Here is a 25,718-nt window from a genome sequence, read left to right on the forward strand (position 1 = left end):
AGCCTTGCAGAGATTTAAAGCAACAAAGCAATGTGCATATACTCAATAGACAGAGAGAGCTGTAATAAGCCTGAGAGATATTTCCTCAAAAGTACAACATCACAACAACAAAAAGTGGGCAAAAAACAGTTGACTCCTTGGTTTTGTCACACTCATTTGCTGCCATCCTGTGATTGCCTGTAGATTATGGGAGCTCTGGTGTGCAGGCATGAGTCTTCATTTTTCTTTGGGGGGGGGAACAGTGCACATACAAGAGTGCATATGCAAAGCTCAGGGCTGAGAGGACATCTGGTCAGTGCCTCCCATTGTGACAAAACTAGCGAAACAAAAATGCATAACTTTTACAAAGGCTGGCACTGTGGCCAAATTAAGTATGCAAATAGGTCCTGTGTTGTATAAATTATGATATCATTAATTTTCATTGAAGAGCATGTGCATAATCCAAGCCCCTCGATGATCTTTTAAATTACAAGATTACCATGCTTTCATAATTCCTCTGCTCATTATTCCCTTTGCTTCCTTCTTGGGCAGAACGAGACTCAAGGGGACTGTCATTCACACGCCTGTTCTATTCACATATAAAGCAGATGATAGGAGTGTCTTTTACAGTAAAAGGAGCATGAGGGAGAAGCACACTGTACCTCCCTGCAGTTGATTTTCTAGATCAGTGATAGCCGCAAATGTTGGACTCCAACTCCCATCTTCCCTGACCATTGGTCACAGTGGCTGGGGATGATGAGCCTTGTAGTCTAACAACATCTGGATGGCACCACATTGACTACTCCTGTTCTACACTAATGATAATGATGATTACAACAGTTTTAAAAAAAATCCAAGAGAAATTAATCAACCAGCAAAACAAAATAAACAGCACTTAAAAACAGAGACAGGCGCAGCATATAAAACCAATCTTTAAAAGCTTAGGGTTGATCACAAAAGAATCCTCAGCCCATCTGGTGAAATGCCTTTTGGAACAGAAACATGTCGGCCAGGTAGTGAAAAGCTAGGAGAGAAGGAGCCAAATGGACCTTCCAAAACAGGGAATTCCAAAATCTAGTTACAGCTACAGAGAGGTTTCCTGTCCACACCTCAACCAGGTCTGCCTAGGCCACCATCAGGACATGAAGAAGACCTTTGCCAGCAGGTCTTAGGGAGAGGGCAGGAAGAATAGAAGGACACTATCCCTTTGGAATTCTGGACTCAAGCTGTAGAACAGGAATTGGGAACTTGTGGATCTCCAGGTGTCGTTGGGCTCCAATTCCCATTAGCCCCAGGTAGCATAGACAGTGATCAGGGATGGTAGGACTTGAAGTCCAACAACATCTGGAGGGTCACAGATTCTTCATCTCTGCTGTAGGGCCCTAAAGGTAATCACCAACACTTTGAATTGTGCCTGAAAATGAATTTACCTGGCACTGAAAAGGTAATAGAGTGGGCACCCGGTGAGACTCCATTGGAAAGAATTCTGTAGATGGGGTCCTACCCCTTAAAAGGTTCTCTTCCTGGTGACTGGAAAGTTCTTCATTCACAGTTGAGTCTCTGAATGCTGTTGTGCTCAGGTCATCCTTGTGGACTTCCCATAGGCATCTGGGTTGGCCACTGTGAGAACAGGTTGCTGAACTAGATGGGCTTTTGGCCTGATGCAACAGGGCTCTTATGTTTGCTGCATTCAGACAGCAGTTTATTCTGTTTTCCTGATAATTTCCACAATTTGCTCGATCTTTTACATGACATAAAAGCCACTTCTGGAAATCCTACAGGCTATAGTGGAAGCTTGCACTCATTTCCATCTTAATTGCTTCCAGAAAATATCTCTTTGCTACCCCATTAACCCAGAAAATCGTGGGAGTAAAGTATACCAGCACACGGTTCTTTCCCGCCATTGTCATGGGGGAATCATGGAGGAACAGAACTGTGCATGTGCTGAAAGGGTGGGAAGTAGCAACACATCTAATGATGTACATTGTTGTGTCACACCACGCGCATTGGTGTGAATGAAATTTAGCATGACATGGTGGTATATCAGTCCAAAAGCCACAGTTCCATAATGCAACAAGTACTGCAGTGTGAAAGGAACATTAGAAATCAGACCAGAAGCACTGCCATTATTACCAGTAAAACTAACACAGTAAGCTTCTTGTCTGAATGCAGCCTCAGCTGCTCTGTAGCCACTACACTACACTTTGCTTTCTCTAGTTCTTTATGTTTTACTCTTTTCCATCCCATACAGGAATCCAACCTGTGTCACACCAAGAACCTTCACTTTCATTCTGTCACATTATCATTGCAAACCCATGGCAAAAATGTCAAGCATTTTCTTTTTATTCTTTTAATATATAATTTTTTTCTGTGAAATTGGGGTAGGGCTATTATTATTATTATTATTATTATTATTAGTGTGTTTTTAATTTGATTTTTACATTGGCCACTTTTGTCTTTTCAGGTGCGTGTGCAACATTGACTGTTCTCAAACCAACTTCAATCCTCTCTGTGCTTCTGATGGGAAATCTTATGATAATGCATGTCAGATCAAAGAAGCATCATGCCAGAAACAGGAGAAAATTGAAGTCATGTCTTTGGGTCGATGTCAAGGTAATGTTCCTAGCAAAATTTCATTTCAAAGAGGGCTCTCCATTTTTATTTTGTGTGTGAGAACGAGAAAAGAAAGGGGGAGAGAGAGGGAGAGAGAAACTGGTTTATTATTAAACTCTTCGTTACATTAGCAAGAGATGGTGCATTTTTGCTGACTGTGGCCATGATCCATTGTACACTTCTGCAAGAGATGGATTGACTCCATAAAGGAAGCCACAGACCTGAACTTACAAGATCTGAACAGGGTGGTTCACAACAGATGCTCTTGGAGGTCGCTGATTCATAGGGTCGCCATAAGTCATAATCGACTTGAAGGCACATAACAACAACAACTCACCTGGTAGTTTTAATAATGTTTCTTAGGGTGGTTATTTGCTGAAGGGTGTCCGTTCAAACTGGTAGGATGGAAGGCAGGGTGGCCAACAGCAGGTGAAGCCAGAGCCAGGTGGAGCCAACTAATTCTAGATTTGTCCTTCTCCCAGCTGAGTTCTACAAGGACAACACTGAAAGTGAGGGGGAAGAAGGCTGACAGCTAGTTCCACCAGCTGAACTGGTTGTAAGAAGACAGGCAGGTAGGGGACTGACAGACTAAGGTTAGAGGAACTGTGCCCCATTCATCCTAATGGGCCATCCTCCACTGCAGAGCATATGCTTAACTTACCTTGAGCACAGGATTTGGATTTTCTTAGTACAAAACGTGATTGGTACATAAAATGAACCCCTCACCCTGGAAGCAAAACAGAAACTTCCTTACTTTCCAAGCAGGGAAGTTCCAGATTTAAGCAGCAGTCATAAGCAGACTAACCTGGGAGTAAGTTCCGTTGAATGCAGTGGGACTTACAACTGAGTAGGCACATATGTGGTTGCACTAGTAATCATCTGCACATGCTGTCTATGCTGGAGCCTGCAGGACTGCCAGGTTTTTGCTGTGTCTCTTCTTTGTGTGATCAACTCTAGATGCATAGAGGCAGATGGTCTATCCTTGGAAATATGACAACTTGCCAGATGCCCTCTTGATTTAAGAAAATGTCCACTTTGGGTTTGGGCGAGGTTTTTTTTTTGGTTTTTTTTTTGTAAAGTGCTTTTTGTCACAGTAAATTTTGGATTCATTCTGCTGTATTGAAATTGGAGGGTGTTTTTTGTCATTTAAAAAAATTAAATTCAGCTCTGAAAAGCAAATGAATGCAAGCACAGGAGTGGGTGGGTGGGAAGGGAGAGTCACAAAACTGGTGTTTTAACTATTTTCTTAAGTTATTTTCATTTCTTCTTTTCTGTAACATTTCCACTGAGATGAAGGTCATCATAGACACATAGATCCAGTCACAATTTTGTCATCCCATTGCTAAAGAAAAAAAGTATTGTTTGTTTAGGAAATATTTGATCTTTTCCATTGTTTTGCCTTTTATTAAACATTCAAACAGACAGATAGCTGTGTCTATGGAGACTGCCATTCAAGTGAATGTAAGAGCCCCTTCCCTTATAACTAACAGTATTTCCTCAGAAGAACCAGTAAAACTTACGTCTTTGAGCCACCCCAACCATTCAGCAAGTCATGTGGTACAGCCCTCATGGGGACGTGTCCCTTCCAATATGCAGATGACTTTATGCATTGAATGAGCTCCCATAGTAAAACCTCCGTGTACGTGACAGCTTTACATATTCAGGGGAAGTTTAACCTGGGGCACATTTAAAAATGCAATCCTCTACTAACGTATCTGAAATGGTACAGTCCTGTGACGGCTTTGCCACTCGCTTTGCTGAAATGTTTGGATTGGCTTTTACCGAGAAGCATGCGAGGGCACACAAATTCTTGTTACGTTTCACTGCTAGAGATGGGCTGGCTTGTGGGAACACTGGGCTGCATCCAATGGAGCTGTCCCAGTTGCACAAGGATGTCTGCTTGCACAGCGGAACGTCCCTTCCCTCTACGCTATGTGTGTGCCCCTGCTGCCCCCTCAAAACGAATCTGCTTCAGAGGGTTGGGGGTAAACCAGAACAGATTTGGGGGGCTGCAAGGGGAGGAGAGGGAAGAGACATTCCACTGTGCAAGCAGAAGTCATTGTGCAACCAGAATAACTTTGTTGGATGCAACTCCACTGCCACAAATTAAAAGTGCAGGAGGTCACTTTACCAGAGCGGGAGATGCCTTTTCAGAATGTAACAAAATAAAATGGATGTATGTCTTTCAGATAATACGACCACTACTACAAAGTCAGAAGATGGGCATTATGCAAGAACAGATTATGCAGGTAACGCTCCAGTGGTGAACAGTATGCTAACATAGGAAGAAAGGGGGTATTTTGATGGGGGGACACATTTACTTTGGCCATAGCTGTAAAAATTGAAACCATAGGTGGGTGCATTTTTAATGCACTAAATTTGGGGTGGAGGAAGGATTATCTTAAGTAGGAATTCAAACTTCTATCAGTGAATTGGTGCCATTACAGCACTATAGTTTGTAATTGTGGATTAATCATCCCCTCCCCACTTCCCCCTACTCCCCATGAGAAAGCAAAGCCTCTGAAAGGCCCTCTTGAGGTGCATATAAGGATGGGCAAATGTCAGTTTCAGTTTCTCTCAGTTCCTCATTTTTCCAATCTTAAATCCAGTTCACATTTCCATGTCAGTTTGCAATTTTTAAAAAAGTTATCAGTATCTTCGTGTTTATTTCTCCTAGTGCACACACTTTTGTATACAATTTTGCCTAATATATATATTTTTGCTATCAGTCTCCCCAATATAATGTATTTTTGAAAGTTATTTCCACTAATATACACATTTATGGACACTTTCCCTTAATATATGTAATTTTGTGCACTTTAATTGGTTGTAGCAAATTTAATTGTAGCAAAAACAATTAAGAGCTATAACGCAAGGTCTGAGCGAGTGATATCAATGAGACTTAACAGGAAACCTATCAACATAACCATCATCCAAGTCTATGCTCCAACAGCAAACACAGAAGAAGAGGAAATGGACAGATTTTACGCAGAAGTACAGGAAGAAATTAATCACTCACCAAAACAAGATGTGCTGATAATCATGGGGAACTGGAATGCAAAGGTAGGGAACAGAGAAGAACTAGGAATTGTGGGGAAATGGGGCTTAGGAGATAGAAATGAAGCAAGAAAAAGACTTATCGAATTCTGTGAAGCCAATAATCTGTTTCTCACAAACACATTTTTTCAGCAACCAAAAAGACGACTATACACGTAGATATCACCAAATGGTCAATATAGGAATCAAATTGATTATATAATTGGTAGCAGAAGATGGAGAAGTTCCACACTTTCTGCGAAAACAAGACCAGGAGCGGACTGTGTTACAGATCATGAACTGGTCATACCAAAAATCAGAGTAAAGCTAAAGAACAACAAAGTAATCATAATGCCAAAATACAATTTAAATAACATCCCAGAAGAATATAAAGATCAAATAAGGAACAGATTTGAGGCTTTAAACTTAGTTGACAGAGAACCGGAAGAACTATGGAGTGAAGTCAGAAACATTATCAGAGACGAATACAAAAAGACAATACCTCTAATTAAAAAGAGAAAAAGACCTCAATGGATGACTGAAGAAATTCTTAAAATGGTTAAAGAGAGAAGGAAAGCAAAAGCAAAAGGAGATAGAAACACGGTTCAAACTCTAAATGCAACAATACAACAACTAGTATATAGGGACAAAGAGAACTATTACAATGGTTATTGTATAGAAATAGAAGAGGACAACAAAAAGAGTAGAACAAGTGCCCTATTCCAAAAGATTAGAGCAATTAAAGGGAAATTTAAACCAAGGGTAGGGATGTTGAATAATCAACAGGGGAACACACTGACTGACCGAGATGAAATAAAAGGAAGATGGAAGCAATACATGGAAGAACTCTATAAAAGAGATGCAAGGATGACAGATTCATTCATGGAGGAACCATACGATGAAGAACCAGAAATTTTAGAATGTGAGGTGAAAGCTGCTCTTAAAATACTTGGAAGAAACAAATCACCAGGAACAGGTGGCATACCAATAGAGTTGCTACAAGCTACTGAGACTGAATCTTTCCAAATTTTGACAAAAATCTGTCAAGAAATATGGAAAACTAAACAATGGCCCACAGACTGGAAGCGTTAAATATACATCCCAATTCCAAAGAAAGGACATCCCAGGGAATGCACTAATTATCGAACTATTGAGTTAATATCTCATGCAAGTAAAGTAATACTCAAGATTCTACAACAAAGGCTCTTACCATATATGGAGCAAGAAATGCCAGACACCCAGACTGGATTTAGAAAGAGAAGAGACACCAGAGATCATATCGCAAACATCATTGGATAATGGAACGGACCAAGTTATTTCAGAAGGAAATCACCCTGTGCTTTATAGATTACAGCAAAGCCTTTGATTGTGTAGATCATGAAAAACTATGGAATGCTTTAAAAGAAATGGGGGTGCCACAGCATCTGATTGTCCTGATGTGCAACCTATACTCTGGACAAAAGGCTACTGTAAGGGCAGAATATGGAGAAGCCAATTGGTTCCCAATCTGCAAGGGTGTGAGACAGGGGTATATTTTATCACTCTACCTGTTTAATCTGTATGCAGAACTTATCATATGGAAAGTGGGATTGGACCAAGATGATGGAGGTCTGAAAATTGGAGGGAGAAATATCAATAATTTAAGATATGCAGACGATACATAGTCTGAGCTGAAACCAGTAATGATTTGAAACGAATGCTGTTGAGAGTTAAAGAGGAAAGCACAAAAGCAGGACTACAGCTGAACATCAAGAAGACTACAGTAATGACAACAGAAGAATTATGTAACTTTAAAGTTGACAACAAGGACATTGAAGTTATCAAAGATTATCAATACCTTGGCACAGTCATTAACCAAAATGGAGATGATAGTCAAGAAATCAGAAGAAGGCTAGGAGTGGGGAGGGCAGCTATGAGAGAACTAGAAAAGGTCCTCAAATGCAAAGATCACTGAACACTAAAGTCAGGATCATTCAGACCATGGTGTTTCCGATCTCTATGTATGGATGTGAAAGTTGGACAGTGAAAAAAGCGAATAAGAGAGAAATCAACTCATTTGAAATGTGGTGTTGGAGGAGAGCTTTGCGCTTACCATGGATTGTAAAAAAGACAAATAATTGGGTGTTAAAACAAATTAAACCAGAACTATCACTAGAAGCTAAAATGATGAAACTGAGGTTATCATACTTTGGACACATAATGAGAAGACATGATGCATTAGAAAAGACAATAATGCTGGGAAAAACAGAAGGGAGTAGGAAAAGAGGAAGGCCAAACAAGAGATGGATTGATTCCATAAAGGAAGCCACAGACCTGAACTTACAAGATCTGAACAGGGTGGTTCATGACAGATGCTGTTGGAAGTCACTGATTCATAGGGTCGCCATAAGTCGTAGTCGACTTGAAGGCACATAACAACAACAACAATTGGTTGGATAAGTTTAGAGAAGTGTGAATTTCGAAGGATGGCTGTGTTTCAGTTTGCATGTGCTTTTAGGAAGTTCAAATTTAAGTAGATACACCTTCAAATGTGAACTGAATCATTTTTCCCCATCCTTAAGCAGTGCACAGACTTCTTGCCAGCAACAGATGTTATTAATGTGAATGTGATTAAGAGGAAGCATAAAAGCTGCCTTTCTCCTTCCATTTTATATCTAAAGTTAGCAGATAGTTTCTGTTATAGGGTGATAGCATAATGGATTTAGGTAATTTTAGGCTCTGAACTTAATGGTCTTACAGGAAGTGGGAGGTGTTGTTTCGATGGTGATGTGGGAAGCTGACCCTGCTGCATTTGGGGACCCTTCTGCTCATTCTGCTGAGTGGGATCCTGGACTTCTGCCCCCAAAGAATGGCCCTAATGACACCACTGGTGACACTCTTCTGCCCAGTGTGTAATGTGTTACACAATTCCGCTGTTGCACTGTAAAAAAGCAGAAACGTATGCAGAATCCAGCACCCCAAGAACATCTTTCATTTAAAAAGATGACATGGACTTGTATTGACTTGGTATGGAATTTTTCTTTTCCTTTTGTACGCATTTTATCCAGCCCTGACTATTATTTTAGTTTTCTTATCCTATTAAGAACTACAGGTAACTGTTGCTGAGAGAGCTGGGTTGAAATTAGTCTCAATAGCTTTTAAACCTGGATCTTCCACAGTGCTGATAAGCTTTGAACTTGTTTATTTTATGATGGTGCATTTTGGCTGATGTGTTATTGTGATGGAATTATTATTCTCTAATCGCCAATGTGATGAAAAATTAAGTGGCTTTTCCATCAGTGAATATTAGCTGTTGTTTGTTAAAGTGTAAGTTGTCCCAGGCTTCAGAATTCCTTCAGCAACTCCAAAATATATGCATTTATTGAGCTTGCAATGCTTAAATTAATTCAATTCTATTTAAATACCGCAATTAATCAGTTAAAAGCCAGAATAATCAAAGATTAAAAATTCATTCATCAGTTGACAGTACTGCTTTTAAATCTAACACCTCCTTTCATCTTAACAAGTGAACTCGCTCCTCCACCACCACCATTTTTCCTAGTGCCATCCTCGTATGGGTTCATGTTAATCAATGCAGCATCTGCAGTGTTTCAAATTTCATTTAATAAAAAGATCAGCGTGGCATGAAGCTGAAACCAATAATTTCTTATAGCTCTTTTCTGGCTGTTTGTGTCTTCAGACCTAGCAGAAATACACATTACAACATTCCTGCAGATGGATGCAAAGTTAATGAGATATTTTAGATCTCTCTCTCTCTCTCTCTCTCTCTCTCTCTCTCTCTCTCTGTGTGTGTGTGTGTGTGTGTGTGAATGATAAATTGCTTTAATTTATTTAGCAACCCCAATAAAATATAGCCACAGTTCAAACTTAATATAGCATTTTGAAATATTATTTATAATATGTAAATGTTATTTAAGATTTTATCAAACGATGTCTGGTGGGGCAGGGAGTAGTGGCTTTTATTTCATTTCAGATACGTTTTACCAGAAGGACTAATTGGCAAGGACTCTTTAAATGCTGCTGCAAATTGTCACAGCTTGACTTTAGAGCTGAGAATAGGGATACTTGGAGTGTTATCATTTAAAAACATGGCAAGGGATGTATAATTGCTTCCGCTTGTGATTTCCTTTGTGATGGGGAAATGGAGTTTTCTGCAGGCAAACTCCTTTAGCTTCAGAGTAGATGTCAAAGTCAAACACTTGGCCTCGGCCCTTGGCACGCCAAAACACTAAATAAATGAAGTGCATCTTATTTGTTGGCATGCTTTGAGATTCACTTATAAAGATATTGCTGGCCATCTTAGATGGCAAGGTGTTTGTCGTCTATCTGTGATGCATGGTGTGAATAACAATAGGATATACTTGTAATGCACACACACATTTTAAAAATGATTTCCTCATGTTAAAGGATCTTTGTGCTGGTTATTTATAAAACATAACTGTGGCTCCAGCCTGTGAAGACATTGAGCTCAAAAATAATAATTGCCCTGATCCAGTGAGTCAGGCCTGGGAGTGGAAGCTTCAGTAATAAGTCTTGTATTGCTTTTAAAGGCTTTTGGTGTTGTTATACACCGCTGTAATGTTTTGTGAGAAGGTGGTGTATAAATACTTTTATAAATCAAATAAATAATAGTTACAGAACATTCAAAATCCCTCATGCTGGCCAGGGCGAAAGGGGGTGATTTTTTACTCTCTCTTTTTTGCTGCAATGGCTCTAGGCGACCTTTGGATTGGGGAGCCTTGGATCAGGCCCCCACAGGGATCCATGGGGCTTTGTATCCAGTGGATCCAAAGCTGCTGGCATCCCCACCTTACAACACTCCACTTGGGAGTTTTCTGCTGGCTGTCAGTGAGAGAACTGCCTGCGGAGGCCACCAGAGAAAAACTTGGAGAGGTAGGATTGCATGCTTAACTAATTATTGCAGTCTAAGTTAATTAGAGGTTATTAGGACTGTGTTCTTTGTTAGGCTGCAGTGCTAACCATGTCAGAAGTAAGCCCCACTTCCCAAGCCGTCTTATAAGGGTCCTGGCTGGGGAGGGGGGCAGAGTAGGTGGAAGAGCTCACTCCTGATGGTGTAACATTTTAGGAGCAAGCGTAGGCTTGATCACCTGCAAGAGTAATTTCATTGTTTATACAGTAGCATTACCAAATTGAAGCTTTTGAAAGTGACCCTCATGCTAAGAAATCCAAAATTTGGGGCTTAGTTATCACTAAGTCATTGCTTCGTTATCACACGATACACTAGAAAAGACAACAATGCTGGGGAAAATAGAAGGGAGTAGAAAAAGAGGAAGGCCAAACAAGAGATGGATTGATTCCATAAAGGAAGCCGCAGGCCCGAACTTACAAAATTTGAACAGGGTGATTCACAACAGATGCTATTGGAGGTTGCTGATTCATAGGGTCGCCATAAGTCATAATCGACTTGAAGGCACATAACAACAACAACAAAGTTATCAGCCAGCCATTGTGTTCAAGCTTGCACTAACAGTAGATACCACTACACCTACCAAGGCCTTCACCCCACTCTCTGGAGCCTCCTGGTTCTGCCCCTCTTCTTCCTTCCTGTTGCTCTTTGTTATTACTGTGACCTCTCCAAACACCCAAGCCATGACAAGAATGGGCAGATGGAATAGCACCCTCCATTTGCATGGTATTTGTGCAGATTGGATACAGTATCTTGGAGAGGAGGAGGGGGTCCACAGGCATCTTACCCAGAAGCCCTCCACTGATAGGTGGCACTGTTTGTGGTTGCCACCAGTTTTTCCAAGCAGACCCACGCACATAACTACTCTGGCTTAAGATGATCTAGCAGCCCAGGCAGGAAATCTCTATTAATGTGAATGCTGCTGCTCATTGCCCTCTCAGCACCTTCTCAGTTTGAGTTTCTATTTCCTACCAGTCCATGCAGATGTCCTTGTTCCTTCTTCGTCTTTTGTTGCTTGCTGTAGTATTTTCTACTATTTTCCCCTCAGCTTTTTTACTTCAACTTCAGTATTTCTCCTTCTCTTATCACTATATAAAAAGGAAAAAAATGTTTCACTTTACCTCCCCCCCCCCATGAGGACACTGAGCGCCCAATCAGAGATACTGCCACAGAGGAGGCAAAGAATCTTTGAAAAAGTGGCACAAGCTACAGCTAAATCTGCAACCTCTCTCACCAACGCATAGCTGAGTGCCCAATCAGGGATTGCAGTGGGTGGCTCCTTCAGAGGCAGGGCCGGCTGCTGGCTGAGGGCCCCATGGCCCACAGGGGCCCCTGAAGGGCCCTTTGTTATGGTGGGGGAGTAGAGCTCCCCTTCCTGCCGCAGATCGCAGGGAGGGAGCTGCCTGCCAGCTTGCCAGACCACCTGCACCTGCTTGCTCACCCTTTGCCCCCACCTGGCCCCCCACCCCCGCTGGCTCCTTCACTCACTCGCCCTCCCCCCGCCTGCTCAGCCTCTCACTCACTTGCCCTCTCCCCCCACTCACTCCCCCTCCCCCTTGCCCACACACTCACTCGCCATCCTGCCCTCCCCCTGCCCACCTGCCTGCTCGCTCGCCTGCCCGACCTCCCATTCCTCCACCCACCTGGTAGGTAGGTAGGTAGGAGGGACATGCATGCGTGCATGCGGGTGCCAGGGCCTAGGGCAGGCTGGTGCCCAGCGCCCTGGCATGCCTGGAGCCGGCCCTGTTCAGAGGCATCGAGGGCAATCAACCCGGCTCTTCAGCTATCCCCAAGGTACACTCTCCCAGAGCAAGAGGAGAGAGGGGACGCCTCTATACAAGCTCCCCCCCACCTTCCAATGTGAGTAAGTACTTTTTCTCAGTATTAGAGGTGGAAGGCATTACCGCCAGAATCCCTCAGTGGCCCATGTGAGTGAGACTCATTATGCCCCTTCAGGAGAGCTGCGCTACTTTGGAGTTTTTTAGGCCCTTCCTTCTGCTCAAGTGGTTGCAGATTTGGGGCTAGGAACTGAAAAACCCAGGCCTTCCTTGTCTCCAGGCTTTGTTCAAGGCTATTAAAGAGGCACTTGGTAAGGAGGCATATGGTAAATGGAGGCATAAGTCCAGGATGCATTGGAAGTGCTCCCCCTCTCCCTCGGGCTCCTCTTCCTGCTCCTTCTCCCCCCTCCCGCCACAGGAGTGAAACGAAGAAGTTCATAAGAGAATAGCTAAGAAGGCTAAAAGCAGGTCCCCAGAAAACTCTTCAGATTATCCCCTAAGGACTCACATCTACCTAGGATGCCTGGCAAGGGGGCATCCCAGTTTCCCACCATATCAGACGGGGGGGCACCACTGTATCCACTAGTGGGGGGACAAGCAATAATCATCCCAGAAGTTGATCTTACTGTTCCAGATGTTAATCCTGCAGAAATTTCTGTACTCTCACCCAGAGGAGGGACAGTGGAGTTCCATGTCTGACCAGGATGGGGCTCACTCCCCTATTCCTGAGCCATGCCTTTTCAAAGGACAAGATTTTTGGTCTCCTTTTCAGGAAGTCCTTTTTACCTTAGGACTAAAATGTTCAGAACTAAACCCAGAGGGAACCCCCCCCCTTAAAGGGGTGGGAATTCTTCCTCCTTTGGTGATATCTTCTAAGTCCATCTCATTACCTGAGTTTTTAAAAGGTTAAATATGGCACCCCCTTAACCAGTAAGAAATCCACAATGTATGCCAATGCGCTAACAACGTATAGGGCTGTTGGCTTCCTCTGTTTGGTGACCAGGGCTTGCCTTATTGGACATGAAAATGGAAACATGTCACAAGAGATAGAACACTTTCAATTGGGATTGACAGAGACAACCCTAGTGGGGCAGTAAGGGTTGGGGGTCTACTCCCACCTGTACCTAGTCCCCAAGAAAGGGGGATTCTCAGGCTGTCTTAAACCTGAAGTCCCAACAAGTATATTTTTTTACAGGAGGTTCTGTATGGAAACGTTAAAGTCCATCACAGAGCCATTACAATTGGGAGGGTTTTTTGCATCCATAGACCTCAGGAGGCCTTTCCCAGCTCATTGGAAATTTCTCAGATTCACTTATGCAAACACATACTTTCAGTACAAGACAATGCAAATTGGGCACCTTGAGTGTTTACTAAACTCATAACAGCCTTGGGGACACAACTCAGGCAGCAGAAAATTCACATTTAGACAACCTCTTGATCTGGTCACCATCGCTACTTCGAGCACAAAGAGACCTTCAGTGAACCCTGCAGTGTCTGAGGAGTCATTGGGTTCCTCATCAATGTCGGGAAGAGTCACCTGGCTCCCTCCCATTGGCTGATCCACCTGGAGGTCCTGATAGACAACCTCCACAGCATTAATCCCCCGAGCCCCAGACAGACTAACCAAGATTCAATCCACAGTCCAAACCCTTATAGTCCTAACTGTTAGAGTAGTACGACAATGAAACCCATTACCTAGCAAGATGGTGGACTCTTCTGCACTGGAGGCATTCAAGAGACAGTTAGAAAACCACCTGTTGGGTATGCTTTAGATTCCTGCATGGAGCAGGAGGTTGGACTCGATGGCCTGATAGGCCCCTTCCAACTCTATTATTCTATGATTCTAGTCCACAGATCAGCGGATCTGATGAAGTTGGCTCACCTGCTTGGACACCTGATCTCCTGCATAGACTTAATCCCATGGGCCAGAACTCACATCAGACAAATACAGTGGCTCCTGCTATCTTCCTAGGCAGACAGAGCAGCCAAACTCCACAAGTCTATCCTCCTGCCCACAGCTGACAGGCAATCCCTCAAGTGGTAGCTTCTACACAGAATCTCCTGAAATGGGTTCCAATTAAATTTCCCCATTGAATCTTAGTCGCAACAGGGCCGAGGGGCCACCTGTTTGCCCCACACAACCCAGGAGACATGGGGCATGGGAGAGAAAGGGGACAACATCAATTGACTGGATCTCAGGGCAGTAGCCCTAGCCATCAAACACTTCAGAAACATACTCCTTCACAGGCATGTCTTAGTCCTAACCAACATCTCAATCAAATCACATTTGGGCTCCAGATCGCATTGCCTTCAGCTGGAGGCACAGAGCATCATGGAATGGGGTGGAACAAAATTTGGCCTTGCTGACAGCTCAACACATTTATTTATTTATTTATTTATTTATTTTATTACATTTTTAGACCACCCTATAGCAATAAGCTCCCAGGGCGGTGAACAGCATAATAAAACAGATTAAAATACATGCGGATGTAAATACAATACAGTACACAATAAAACATAATTAAAATTTCCAAATTTAAATTCAATTTTAAAATTTTTAAAATTTTTAAAATGCCTGGGCAAAGAGGTAGGTCTTTACCTGGCGCCGAAAAGATAACAGAGAAGGCGCCAGGCGTATCTCGTCAGGGAGGGCGTTCCATAGTTCGGGGGCCACCACCGAGAAGGCCCTAGCTCTAATTGTCGTTCTCCGTGCCTCCTTATGCATTGGGACACGGAGAAGGGCCTTCGACGTCGAGCACAGCGACCGGGTGGATACATAGCGGGAGAGGCGTTCCGCCAGGTATTGCGGTCCGATGCCGTTAAGGGCTTTATAGGTAAGAACCAACACTTTGAATCTGGCCTGGAAACATATTGGTAGCCAGTGCAGCTGGGCCAGAACAGGTGTTATATGATCAAATTTTTTAGTCCCAGTAAGGACTCTGGCCGCAGCATTCTGCACCAGCTGAAGTTTCCGAACCGTCTTCAGAGGTAACCCTACGTAGAGTGCATTACAGTAGTCCAATCTAGAGGTTACCAGAGCATGGATAACTGTGGCGAGGTTCTCCCTCTCCAGATAGGGTCGTAGTTGGGCTACCAGCCGAAGCTGGTAGAACGCATTCCGTGCCACCGAGGCTACTTGAGCCTCCAGTGACAGGAGCGGATCTAATAAGACCCCCAAACTACGGACCTGCTCCTTTAGGGGGAGTGTAACCCCATCTAGGGCAGGTCGGACATCATCCATCTGGGCAGAGAGCCCCCCCACCAACAGCATCTCAGTCTTGTCAGGATTGAGTCTCAGTTTGTTAGCTCTCATCCAGTCCATTATTGCGGCCAGGCAGCGGTTTAGTACATTAACAGCCTCACCTGAGGAAGATGAAAAGGAGAAGTAGAGCTGCGTATCATCAGCGTATTGCTGGAAACGCACTCCAAATCTCCTAATGACCTCACCCAGCGGCTTCATATAGATATTAAAGAGCATGGGGGACAGAACTGAACCCTGTGGGACCCCATATTGGAGTATCCAGGGGTTCAAGTAATGCTCCCCAAGCACTAGCTTCTGGAGACGATTCTTGAGGTAGGAGCACAGCCACTGCCAAACAGTGCCTCCAACTCCTAAGTCCGCAAGACGTCCCAGAAGGATACCATGGTCGATGGTATCAAAAGCCGCTGAGAGATCAAGGAGAACCAACAGAGTTACACTCCCTCTGTCTTTCTCCCAACAGAGGTCATTATACAGGGCGACCAAGGCTGTTTCTGTACCAAACCCCGGCCGAAAGCCCGATTGACATGGATCCAGATAATCAGTTTCATCCAAGAGAGCCTGGAGCTGGCGAGCGACCACACGCTCTAAGACCTTGCCCAAGAACGGAACATTTGCTACCGGTCTATAGTTGTCAAAATTTTCAGGGTCCAAGGAGGGTTTCTTTAGGAGCGGTCTCACCACCGCCTGTTTCAGGCAGGGTGGGACCACTCCCTCTCGTAGGGAGGCATTGATCACCTCCTTGGCCCATCCAGCTGTTCCGTTCCTGCTAGCTTTTATTAGCCATGAGGGGCAAGGATCCAGAGCAGAAGTGGTCGCCCGCACCTGTCCAAGCACCTTGTCCACATCCTCGAGCTGTACCAACTGAAACTCATCCAATAAAACAGGACAAGACTGTGCTCCGGACACCTCATTAGGCTCAACTGCTACAATATTGGAGTCAAGGTCCCGGCGGATATTTGTGATCTTATCTTGGAAGTGTCTCGCAAACTCATTACAGCGGGCTATTGATGGTATTATTGCGTTCTGAGGCCCAGAGTGTAAAAGTCCCCGAACAACTTTATAAAGTTCCGCTGGGCGGTTAGAAGATGACTGAATGGAGGCAGCAAAGTACTGCTTCTTCGCTGCCCTCACCGCCTTCACATAGAGCTTGGTAGAGACCTTCACAAGTGCAAGACCACAGCCGTCGGGAGTTCGTCTCCATTTGCACTCAAGCCTTCTCCTTTCTTGCTTCATCACTCTTAGCTCCGGGGTGAACCACGGAGCCACTTGAGCTCTGCAGAGGAGAGGGCGCACCGGGGCGATTGTGTCAACTGCCCGGGTCATTTCCGTATTCCACAGATTGACCAGGGTTTCGACAGGAGCGTCAGTTTTATCAGCCGGAAAACTCCCCAGAGCCTTCTGAAAGCCTTCAGGATTCATTAGTCTCTGAGGACGGACCATCTTAATTGGTCCTCCACCCTTGCAGAGGGGAGAAAACATTGTGAGCCTACACCTCAATAGGCGATGATCTGACCATGACAGAGGAATAGATGTAAAATCCCTTACTCCCAGATCACCATCCCCTGTTCCAGTAGCAAAAATTAAGTCTAGAGTGTGTCCCGAAATATGCGTAGGGCCAGTAACAAATTGAGACAGCCCCATGGCTGTCATGGAGGCCATGAAGTCCTGAGCCGCCCCAGACAAAGTGGTCTCGGCATGAATGTTGAGATCCCCCAATACGAAAAATTTGGGGGATCGCAACACCAGACTCAAGACCACTTTCATCAGCTCAGTTAGGGAGGCTGTTGGGCAGCAGGGTGGACGGTACACCAACAGTATTCCCAGTCTGTCTCGCTGGCCCAACGTAATATGAAGACACTCCAGACCATTAGCTACCTGGATAGGGTGCCTAACAAGAGGGATGGAACTTCTATAGACCACAGCGATTCCCCCTCCCCGACCCTTGGATCTACCCAGATGCTGAACCGAGTACCCAGGTGGGCACAGCTGGGAGAGATTGATGCCTCCCAGATCGCTCACCCAGGTCTCGGTAATAAACGCCACATCAAGCAAGGGTGAGGTGAATGTAGCAGTGGACTTTCTCAGCAGTAATCAGATCCTCCCAGGGGAATGGGCCCTCCACACGAGAGCATCCAAACGCATCCAGTTTCAACTGGGCCACCCAATGCTTGACCTCTTTGCAACTAATATCAACCACAAGACTCAGCATTTTTATGCCTGGTACCAATCCCAGGAGTGGAGAGAAAATGCACTGAACACCCTGTGGCCTCAGGCCTCCTCTTAACCTTCCCTCCGACTCCTCACGTCACAAGAGTATTGCAAAAGGTCAGGCTAAAACTAGCAGAAATCATACTGGCAGCTCCTCAGTGGCCCAGGAGATTTTGGTTCTCCGACATTCTACACCTAGCAGTGTCTCCACCACTAATGCTTCCTCTATCTGCAGTTCTCATGCAAGGGCCTGTCAGGCATCCAGATCCTATATGGCTCAACCTAGCCACCTGGAGATCGAGCGGCAGACACTCAGTAAGGCAGGACTTGCATCAGCAGTCATAGACACCATGTTAACATCCAGATGGGGATCCACTAACAGAATATATGCGGTGACATGGAAAGCATTCATCAGGTGGTAAAAGAGGGAAAAAGTGGGTTTTCAGAAACCCAACATTCCAGACATTTTATATGGGATGACTAGGACCAAGGTCTTATAACCAATATCTTGAAGTACCAGCTGATGTCTCTTTCTCCAGCTTGCTCCAGACCAGTACGGGCCATGCTATCCAGCCATCCTCATATTAAGTGCTATTTATGGGGGAAGCGCTACTTTCTCCACCTACTATTTACAGGTTTCCTTCATGGAACCTTCACAAGGTGCTCAATGCCTTTACTAAAGCCCCATTTGAATCTCTGCCCTCAGTCTCCCTAATACCCCTGACTCTCAAAGTAACTTTCCTGGTGGCTATCACCTCGGCCAGAAGGGTGACAGAACTGAGCGCCTTGTCAATTCAGGTCGACCTTGGCATTTTTCATACTCAGAACTGATCTTTCTTACATTCCTAAAGTTAATTCCACCTTTCATAGGTCTAAGGAACTGGTCCTCCTTTCCTTTTGCCCTAACCTCACATCCCTCAGAAAGGTTACAGCACAAGTTGGATGTAAGGCGAACACTGAAAATTTACATTAAGTGCACCAAAGCATTTAGACTAACCACTAGCCTGTTTGTTTCCTTTCATGTTTCCTCTTTGGGGAAGAAGGCCCAACCAGCAACAATTGCCAAATAGATTAAGGCCTGTATTGGCCCAGCCTATGAGTCCCAGCACCTTCAGTCAGATTGCAGCTCACTTCACTACAGTGGCAATGACTTCGGCGGCACTAACAACTAACACTGGCACTGCAGAAATCTGCAGAGCAGCCACCTGGGCAGTGCCATCCACATTTACTGAACACTACAAAGTGGTCACATATGCTTCAGCTGATGTGGCCTTTGAGTGGCGTGCCCTCCAGTCAGTTGTATCTTCACTTTGAAAAGAACTGCAGATTTCCACCCAATGAACTTAGGTTCTGGTAGTTGCCAGAGTTGCTATGTGGGTAAGTCTGCTAGGAAAATGGAGCACTGGTCACTTACTGTGAAAGGGCCTTTTCTGACTGACAAAACCCACATAGCTATGTCATACCCTGCACTCATCTGCTCACTGCAGCAACACATACGTTAGGTGTTAGTGCATTTTTTTGTGGGTAAGGCCCGGAGCCAGTGTGGTTAAGGTGTTGGACTATGACCTGGGAGACCAGAGTTCGAATCCTCACACAGCCATGAAGCTCACTGGGTGACCTTGGGCTGGTCACTGCCTCTTAGCCTCAGAGGAAGGCAATGGTGAACCACATCTGAATACCGCTTACCATGAAAACCCTATTCATAGGGTCGCTATAAGTCGGAATCGACTTGAAGGCAGTCCATTTCCATTTTCATGGCCCGGTCTCTGTGTCCTTTCTAAGGTTTGATTCCATAGGTACACACACACTTAGGGCTTGGCCAGAATATAAACTGTAACTGAGGAGATGCTTCGAGGGGAAGGAGGAGGAGGGTTGAAATTAACAAAAGAGATTTTCTGTCTGGGCTGCTAGAGCATAATAATTCAGAGTGGCTATGTGGGTTTCATCTGCTAAAAAAGGCCATTGCCCCCACACAAGGAAGACTCGTGACACCAGACTGGTATAATGTTATATTTATTAAAATATAACATCGTAAATCAAATGCTATACAGCCAATTATTCAAATATCCAACTCTTCTGGCAGTTGAGGCTAAACCTAACAACGAGGGATTACACCCTCACCTTCTAAAGACATCCATTCACATCATTACGTAACCCAAGAGTCAAGGACGTGTGTGAATTCCTCCCTCCTTGCTCTTGGAGCGAGCTGTGTGGTTCCCACCTCCACACCATGGCCCCACCGTACAGGCGTTCAACCTGATGCGCAAGCAGGTCCCACAAGGACACAACCCAGATCGCCACCAGACACCAAGCCCTGATGGTTCCCTGTGGAGTGCCCCTTTTTCAGGATGCCTTAACCACCTAATTTTAACCCCCATATACCTCACCTGCCCGAATTCTATGCCAGCCAAAGCAGACGCATCCCAACCCAACCGAAAAGCCAATTGAATTAAACCCGAGCAGTATGGAGTAGGCAAAATGAAAGGGATTCTGAAATCAGGATCCCCCCCAAAAAATTCCTACTCGGCCCCATTCAGGCGACCAGCAAAGCCCATGCTGACAAGGGAGGGAGGGTGGGTGCTGCAAGGTGAAAAAGGCAAGCGCGGGAAGGACGGAGCAGCCTTATATCTGCTGCTCCGCGCCTTCATCTATTGGTTGATTGATCTCACGTGGCTCCTAACTCTTGATTCTAGAATGTTCACAAGCCTTCCTTGTAATTATGGTGAGGGCAAATACGCCCCTTAAAAGGAACGCCATTTCACAGGAAGTGACCAACATTCCAATCTCTCCTCCCCACATGAAGTGCCATCTTGCTTCATCTTGTTTATTTGGAGAGCACAAAAACAAAGATGTCCAAGGAGACTTGGATGAGTTCTTTCTTGGTTGCAGCAACAGCAGCAGCAACAATCACAGTTTCTTTCATCTTCCACTTGGAGGAAAAATGCAGTTAGTGGTGGAAGGTAGGACAGCCTGTCTATGATAGTCCAGCTCTGTGCAACTGTCCTTATGTTGCTGCTGCACCAGGAACCCATGTCCTCTGCTGCTGAAGCAGCGGCTCACAACAGCCTTGAGTCAAGCAAGTCGATGCACACACACAGAATTGGTGAGCCCATGGCTCGCTTTGCTTGTTTGTGTAGTGCTAAGCCACAGTTTAATGTTACATCCAAATCAAGCCATTAATATTTCCTGCTCAAAAATTATGCAATATAGACTGGAGAAGGAACGTTATTGTTACCTCTGTGAAAACCTAACAAAATAGCAGCTGTTTTAGATTTCTTTTTCTGACTTTATTTAAAAGCATGTTTATACCACTTAGATTTTTTTTAAAAAAAACTCTACACATTGTAGAGATTTTTGAAATATTATCACTAAAGTATTAAAACAAAAGCTCAACCTAAAACCAGTAAAACAGTAATATAAAAATACATAAAAGCATGTAAAAACAAAACAGAATTTCAAAGTATTCAAACATATAAAACAGGGTCCAGTATTATGGGAAAGCATGGACAAAAATATAAGCCTTCACGAGACATCTGAAGCAACTGGTGGTTGCCGATTTGCGCACAGCAGAGAGAAGGGCATTCCACAGTACAGGGGCAACAGCAGAAAATGGCTGACATGATGTTCTCCAGATTTGCTTCTCCTATATAAATACTCAAGGATGTTTAAGGTTCCTGCTATATATTAGCCTGCTGAATAAGTCGGATATTTTGGTAATAAAGTCGGGCATACAGGTATGTTTAATTTGATTTCAAATTATTAGTAATAGTATTAGTATATGAGACATGTATATGCTTAGTTTTATACAGTTTTACCCCAATCCAGTGAATGCAGATGCCTCCACAGGAGTTAGCTTTACTGGATGAGTAAAAAACTGCTGTGTAGGCAGCAAGGAAAGGAGGAAACATGTTATAGCCAAAAGTTACCACTCTGCATAGCCTCAAGCAGGGGTTGCCAACCCTTTTGGGTCTGGGGGCACATTTACAAACTGGACAAATGATCATGGGCACCACACAGACAGACTGCAACCAAGCACACACCACAACTTATTTTATTGGCTACAACAGAATTCTTCTCTAAAGCTCATTGCAGCAGGGAAAGGAACCAACTTGTGGGCATCAGGGATGGCCTCTGCGGATGCAGGTGCAACCATAGGCACCATGCTGGTGACCTCTGGCCTAAAGACTCCCTTTCCTGAAGGATAAAGCAAACTAATAGGCCAGAAAATTGTTTATTTAAGTGGACCTAGGTCATGAGTATGCTGTTGTCGAGGCTTAATTTCTCCAGTTTTTTTCTGTAGTTAATTGCTTTGTTCTGAACATGCAGAAAGGAGCATGCCCAGACACTAGATGGGCCTCCAGCTTCCCATAGACCCTTTATGGAATATATTTCACTGGGAAATCAAAGTCAAAAGGATCTCTGTTAAAAACAGCTGGGATGCGTTTGCAAATTACTAATCAGGTAGCAATAAAACCAAGGTTCATGAGAAGTTCACACCTCAATTTTGGAAACATTTACAAAATTTTGTGCTCCATACAATTCTCAGCCTTCATCTTATCTACCACGCTGCTTTGATTGTGTTTAGAGATTATTTTATGGATGCTGCCTGCATTTCTTAGTTCAGTGGATTTAAATACCTCTCATATTGCTGATTACTGTATGAAGAAATCACATTTTCTCTTTGATAACATCCCTGAGACGATGCCTGCAGATTACATGCTCAGGATCAATAAAAGCAGGTCCTTAGTTGGTTGGTTTGTGTACTGGAAACTCTTGGAGGTCTGTCTATTTTAGATTTTGTACTTTGAATAATGTGACCTACATTTACCAGGGGAGAAAACACATAGGAGTAATTTCTGCTCTTAGGTATACGAGACATGCCACTGATCAGTATCCTGTTTTGAAAGAGCATTACAAATCTATATTGCAAATTATTTTCAGTATCATTGTGTCAGTCTTATTCAGTCCCTTGTGTGTTTTAGGGGTCATTTAGCCATGAGTCAGGTCCCAAGAGGGTAACTGTCATAGTCAGAAATTTGGCATACTCCCAGGGAAATAAATAAATGTTATTACTGTGGACTAAGGTTGCCAGGTCTCTGTTTTTTGCCTGAAGACTCCAGTTTTTGGGTGTCCTCTCTGGGTCTCCGGGTGAGTCACCCTAACCTCCAGACTCTTAGCTTTCATTTAAAAAAAGGTAGTCTGGTTCAAAAGATATAAATCAAAATGTGAGTGCCCCCCCGCAACTTCTGTTAAGTACCGGCTGCTCAAATCCCTGCCCTTTCAGGTTTTTAGCCAATAAGTGAAGTCAGAGTTGTGACTGACAAGGTTTGTTGGCCCCCAGGCAATACCTAAACCCACAGTTTCCTTTTCCTGCTTGTCTCACATCAGGAATTCAGTAAATATATAGCTTTCAGCAGCATAAAGAGCACTTTCTCTGTACAGGATAGAGACTTGCTTCTGAGTAAACATGCATAGGATTGCGGTACAACAGAAGATCACAGCAGGATCTTGGCAGGCACAAAAGTGTACATGCAGGGGTTTTTTAATTACTTGCAAAAATGGCATATTATACATTTTATCTTTCAAATAATTTTTGAACAGAAGTTTTAAAAAGTGTGCATGCTGCAGTGTTATACTTTTCTAATTAAGGAGTGAAACAAGTTTAAATTTTACTGGATTGTTGAAGAGGGGAGTTTATTTGTATTATTCATACACTGGTTTGAAAACCTTCTGGATATGAAGTTTTTCTGCGAGTAAGGCTGCAATGCCAATTCACATATCTAGGAGGTAACCCCATTGAATTCAGTAGGATTTACTTTTGTGTAGAAATGGTTAGGATTGTGATGAAAATTATTGGGACTTTTCAGTGAACATAGAAAAGGATTTTGTCATAAATCTATCTCTCCCTCTCCAATCCTTTTTTTAAAAAAGCAGTTAGGCAGGGCTTACTGAGGTGTCACTGCTTTTATTTGACAGGACACTAATACTTATTTTTTTAAAAAAAATGTTCTGCAATGGCCAACTGGTTTTGACAATAAGCTATTATATATGTATTTTTGCATCTCCAGTGTGTGTGTATATGTAATATATCCAACAACCAGGTAGGGCTGGAAACCAAGGCAGCTCACAACAAGAAATAAAGCCATTCAAAATCCAATTATCATAAAACAAGTATAAAACAGTTGCAAAACAGAAAACAAGTATAAAACAGTTGTAAAACAGCCTGATGTGGAATGATTCTGAATTTTGGATTGGGTGAGTGAAGTTCCTTATTACTGAATTGCAGTCCTGTGCATGCTTTCCTGTCTGAGTAAGCCCCATTGAATACATTGGGATTTTCTTCTTTTTCATCCATATGATTCCACTATAAATATTTTTACAGGTTGTCTAAATAATAAACATCTTTGACATTCATGCTTATATCAATATTTCTTCATACTATGTCTTGATATGTATCTGATTTCACACTATGGTTGTAAATTATTATTTACAAATCATTATTCCCTCTACATTTTAAGTGTGCCCTTATTCCTTGGTGTGGTCATTGTCCCCTTCTGATGTTTTCACCCTGCGGGGCAAATTAGGCTAAGAGATGGTGAGTAGCCCATGGTCACCCAGTAAACTTTGTAGCTTATTTCCATTTTAAAATTTAATTTAAATGATTTATATGGAAGCAAAGTTTATGAAGTAATGCAGATCCACATAATACATTTAAAGTACATTCATCTCACATTTAAAGCACATGACTTCCCCCAAAGAATCCTGGGAGTGTAGTTTCCCCCTCACAGTTATAGTTCCCACCACCCTTAACAAACTACAGTTCCCATGATTCTGTGGTGGGATTCATGTGCTTCAAATGTATGTTGAATGTGCTTTAAATGCATGGTGTGGGTCTGCCCTAGTATGCTGTGCATTCATTAGTGAATTGAAAAGAACCATTTTAAAATATACTTTTTTAAACAGGGCTGTAGCTCAGCAGTACGGCACATGCTTTGCATGCAAAGGTCCTAAGTTCAATCTCTGGAAGAAACTACTGTCTGGAATCCTGCAGAGCCAATGCTAGTCCATGTCATCAGTACTGAGCTAGATGGTACCAAATGTCCTGAGTTGGTATAAAAGAGGAAAGAGAGCCAAGGGCCACAGTGACTTTTATTTATGTATTTTATTGACATTTATATAGTGCTTTATTGTAAAAAACCTCAAAGCGGTTTATAGAAGGAATTAAAACAATAAAATTATTGGCAAAAACAGTTAAAGACAGGTATCTAAAAACACTCAACATAATAAAACCAACAATGAGTTAAAAACAGATAAAAAAACATAATAGCTTCTACATGGCTGGGTAGGCTTGCCTAAACAAAAATGCTTTTAGCAGGTGCCAAAATGAGTTCAATGAAGGCTCCTGCCTAATGTAAATAGGCAGGGAGTTCCAAACCGTAGGTACTGCCACACTAAAGGATTGATTTCTTATAAGACCAGAACAAGTACTATGTGGAACCCTGAATAAGGAAAGCATGCCATGACCTTGGCCTGGTAGCAAATCAGCAACCAGTGCAGATTTCAGAGCAGAAGTATTATGTGCTGATAGGGTCTCAGTCATGCCAGCAATCGTGCCACAGCATTATGCCCTAACTGAAGCCCCCAGGTCAGGTTGTGCTGCATGGGGATTTCTGTGATCTTGGCTGACTGGCTGCCAGGATGTTTTTAGTTTTGGCTAGGAATCCTGACTGGTTGTGGGATGCTGAGCTTTCTGTCTTACTCATAGGAATCTTGTTGTGGTTGGTATGGTATTGCATTTAGGAAATCATCACTCTCTTTTATTTTTATTTTTCTATTTGTATTTCATTTACCTCTGACCTTACTCCCTTACATCCATAGAAGCAACAACAGTTGTTCCATGTGGTCAGCTCAACCC

The 25,718-nt window shown here is 43.4% G+C and overlaps 1 protein-coding gene across 3 annotated transcripts in view; it reads left to right on the plus strand.

Moving 5' to 3' along the window:
• Window positions 1-25,718, plus strand: part of TMEFF2 (transmembrane protein with EGF like and two follistatin like domains 2) — a 386,403-nt gene that overhangs the window by 292,825 nt on the left and 67,860 nt on the right. For all 3 annotated transcript variants that reach the window (XM_061612885.1, XM_061612887.1, XM_061612886.1), the window contains exons 6-7: window positions 2,444-2,592; window positions 4,782-4,841. In XM_061612885.1, the coding sequence (XP_061468869.1) occupies window positions 2,444-2,592; window positions 4,782-4,841 (209 nt within the window). The remainder of the gene's footprint in view (window positions 1-2,443; window positions 2,593-4,781; window positions 4,842-25,718) is intronic.

This window comes from Rhineura floridana, chromosome 2 (genome assembly GCF_030035675.1).
Source record: "Rhineura floridana isolate rRhiFlo1 chromosome 2, rRhiFlo1.hap2, whole genome shotgun sequence".
In the NCBI taxonomy this organism is placed as follows: Eukaryota; Metazoa; Chordata; class Lepidosauria; order Squamata; family Rhineuridae; genus Rhineura; species Rhineura floridana.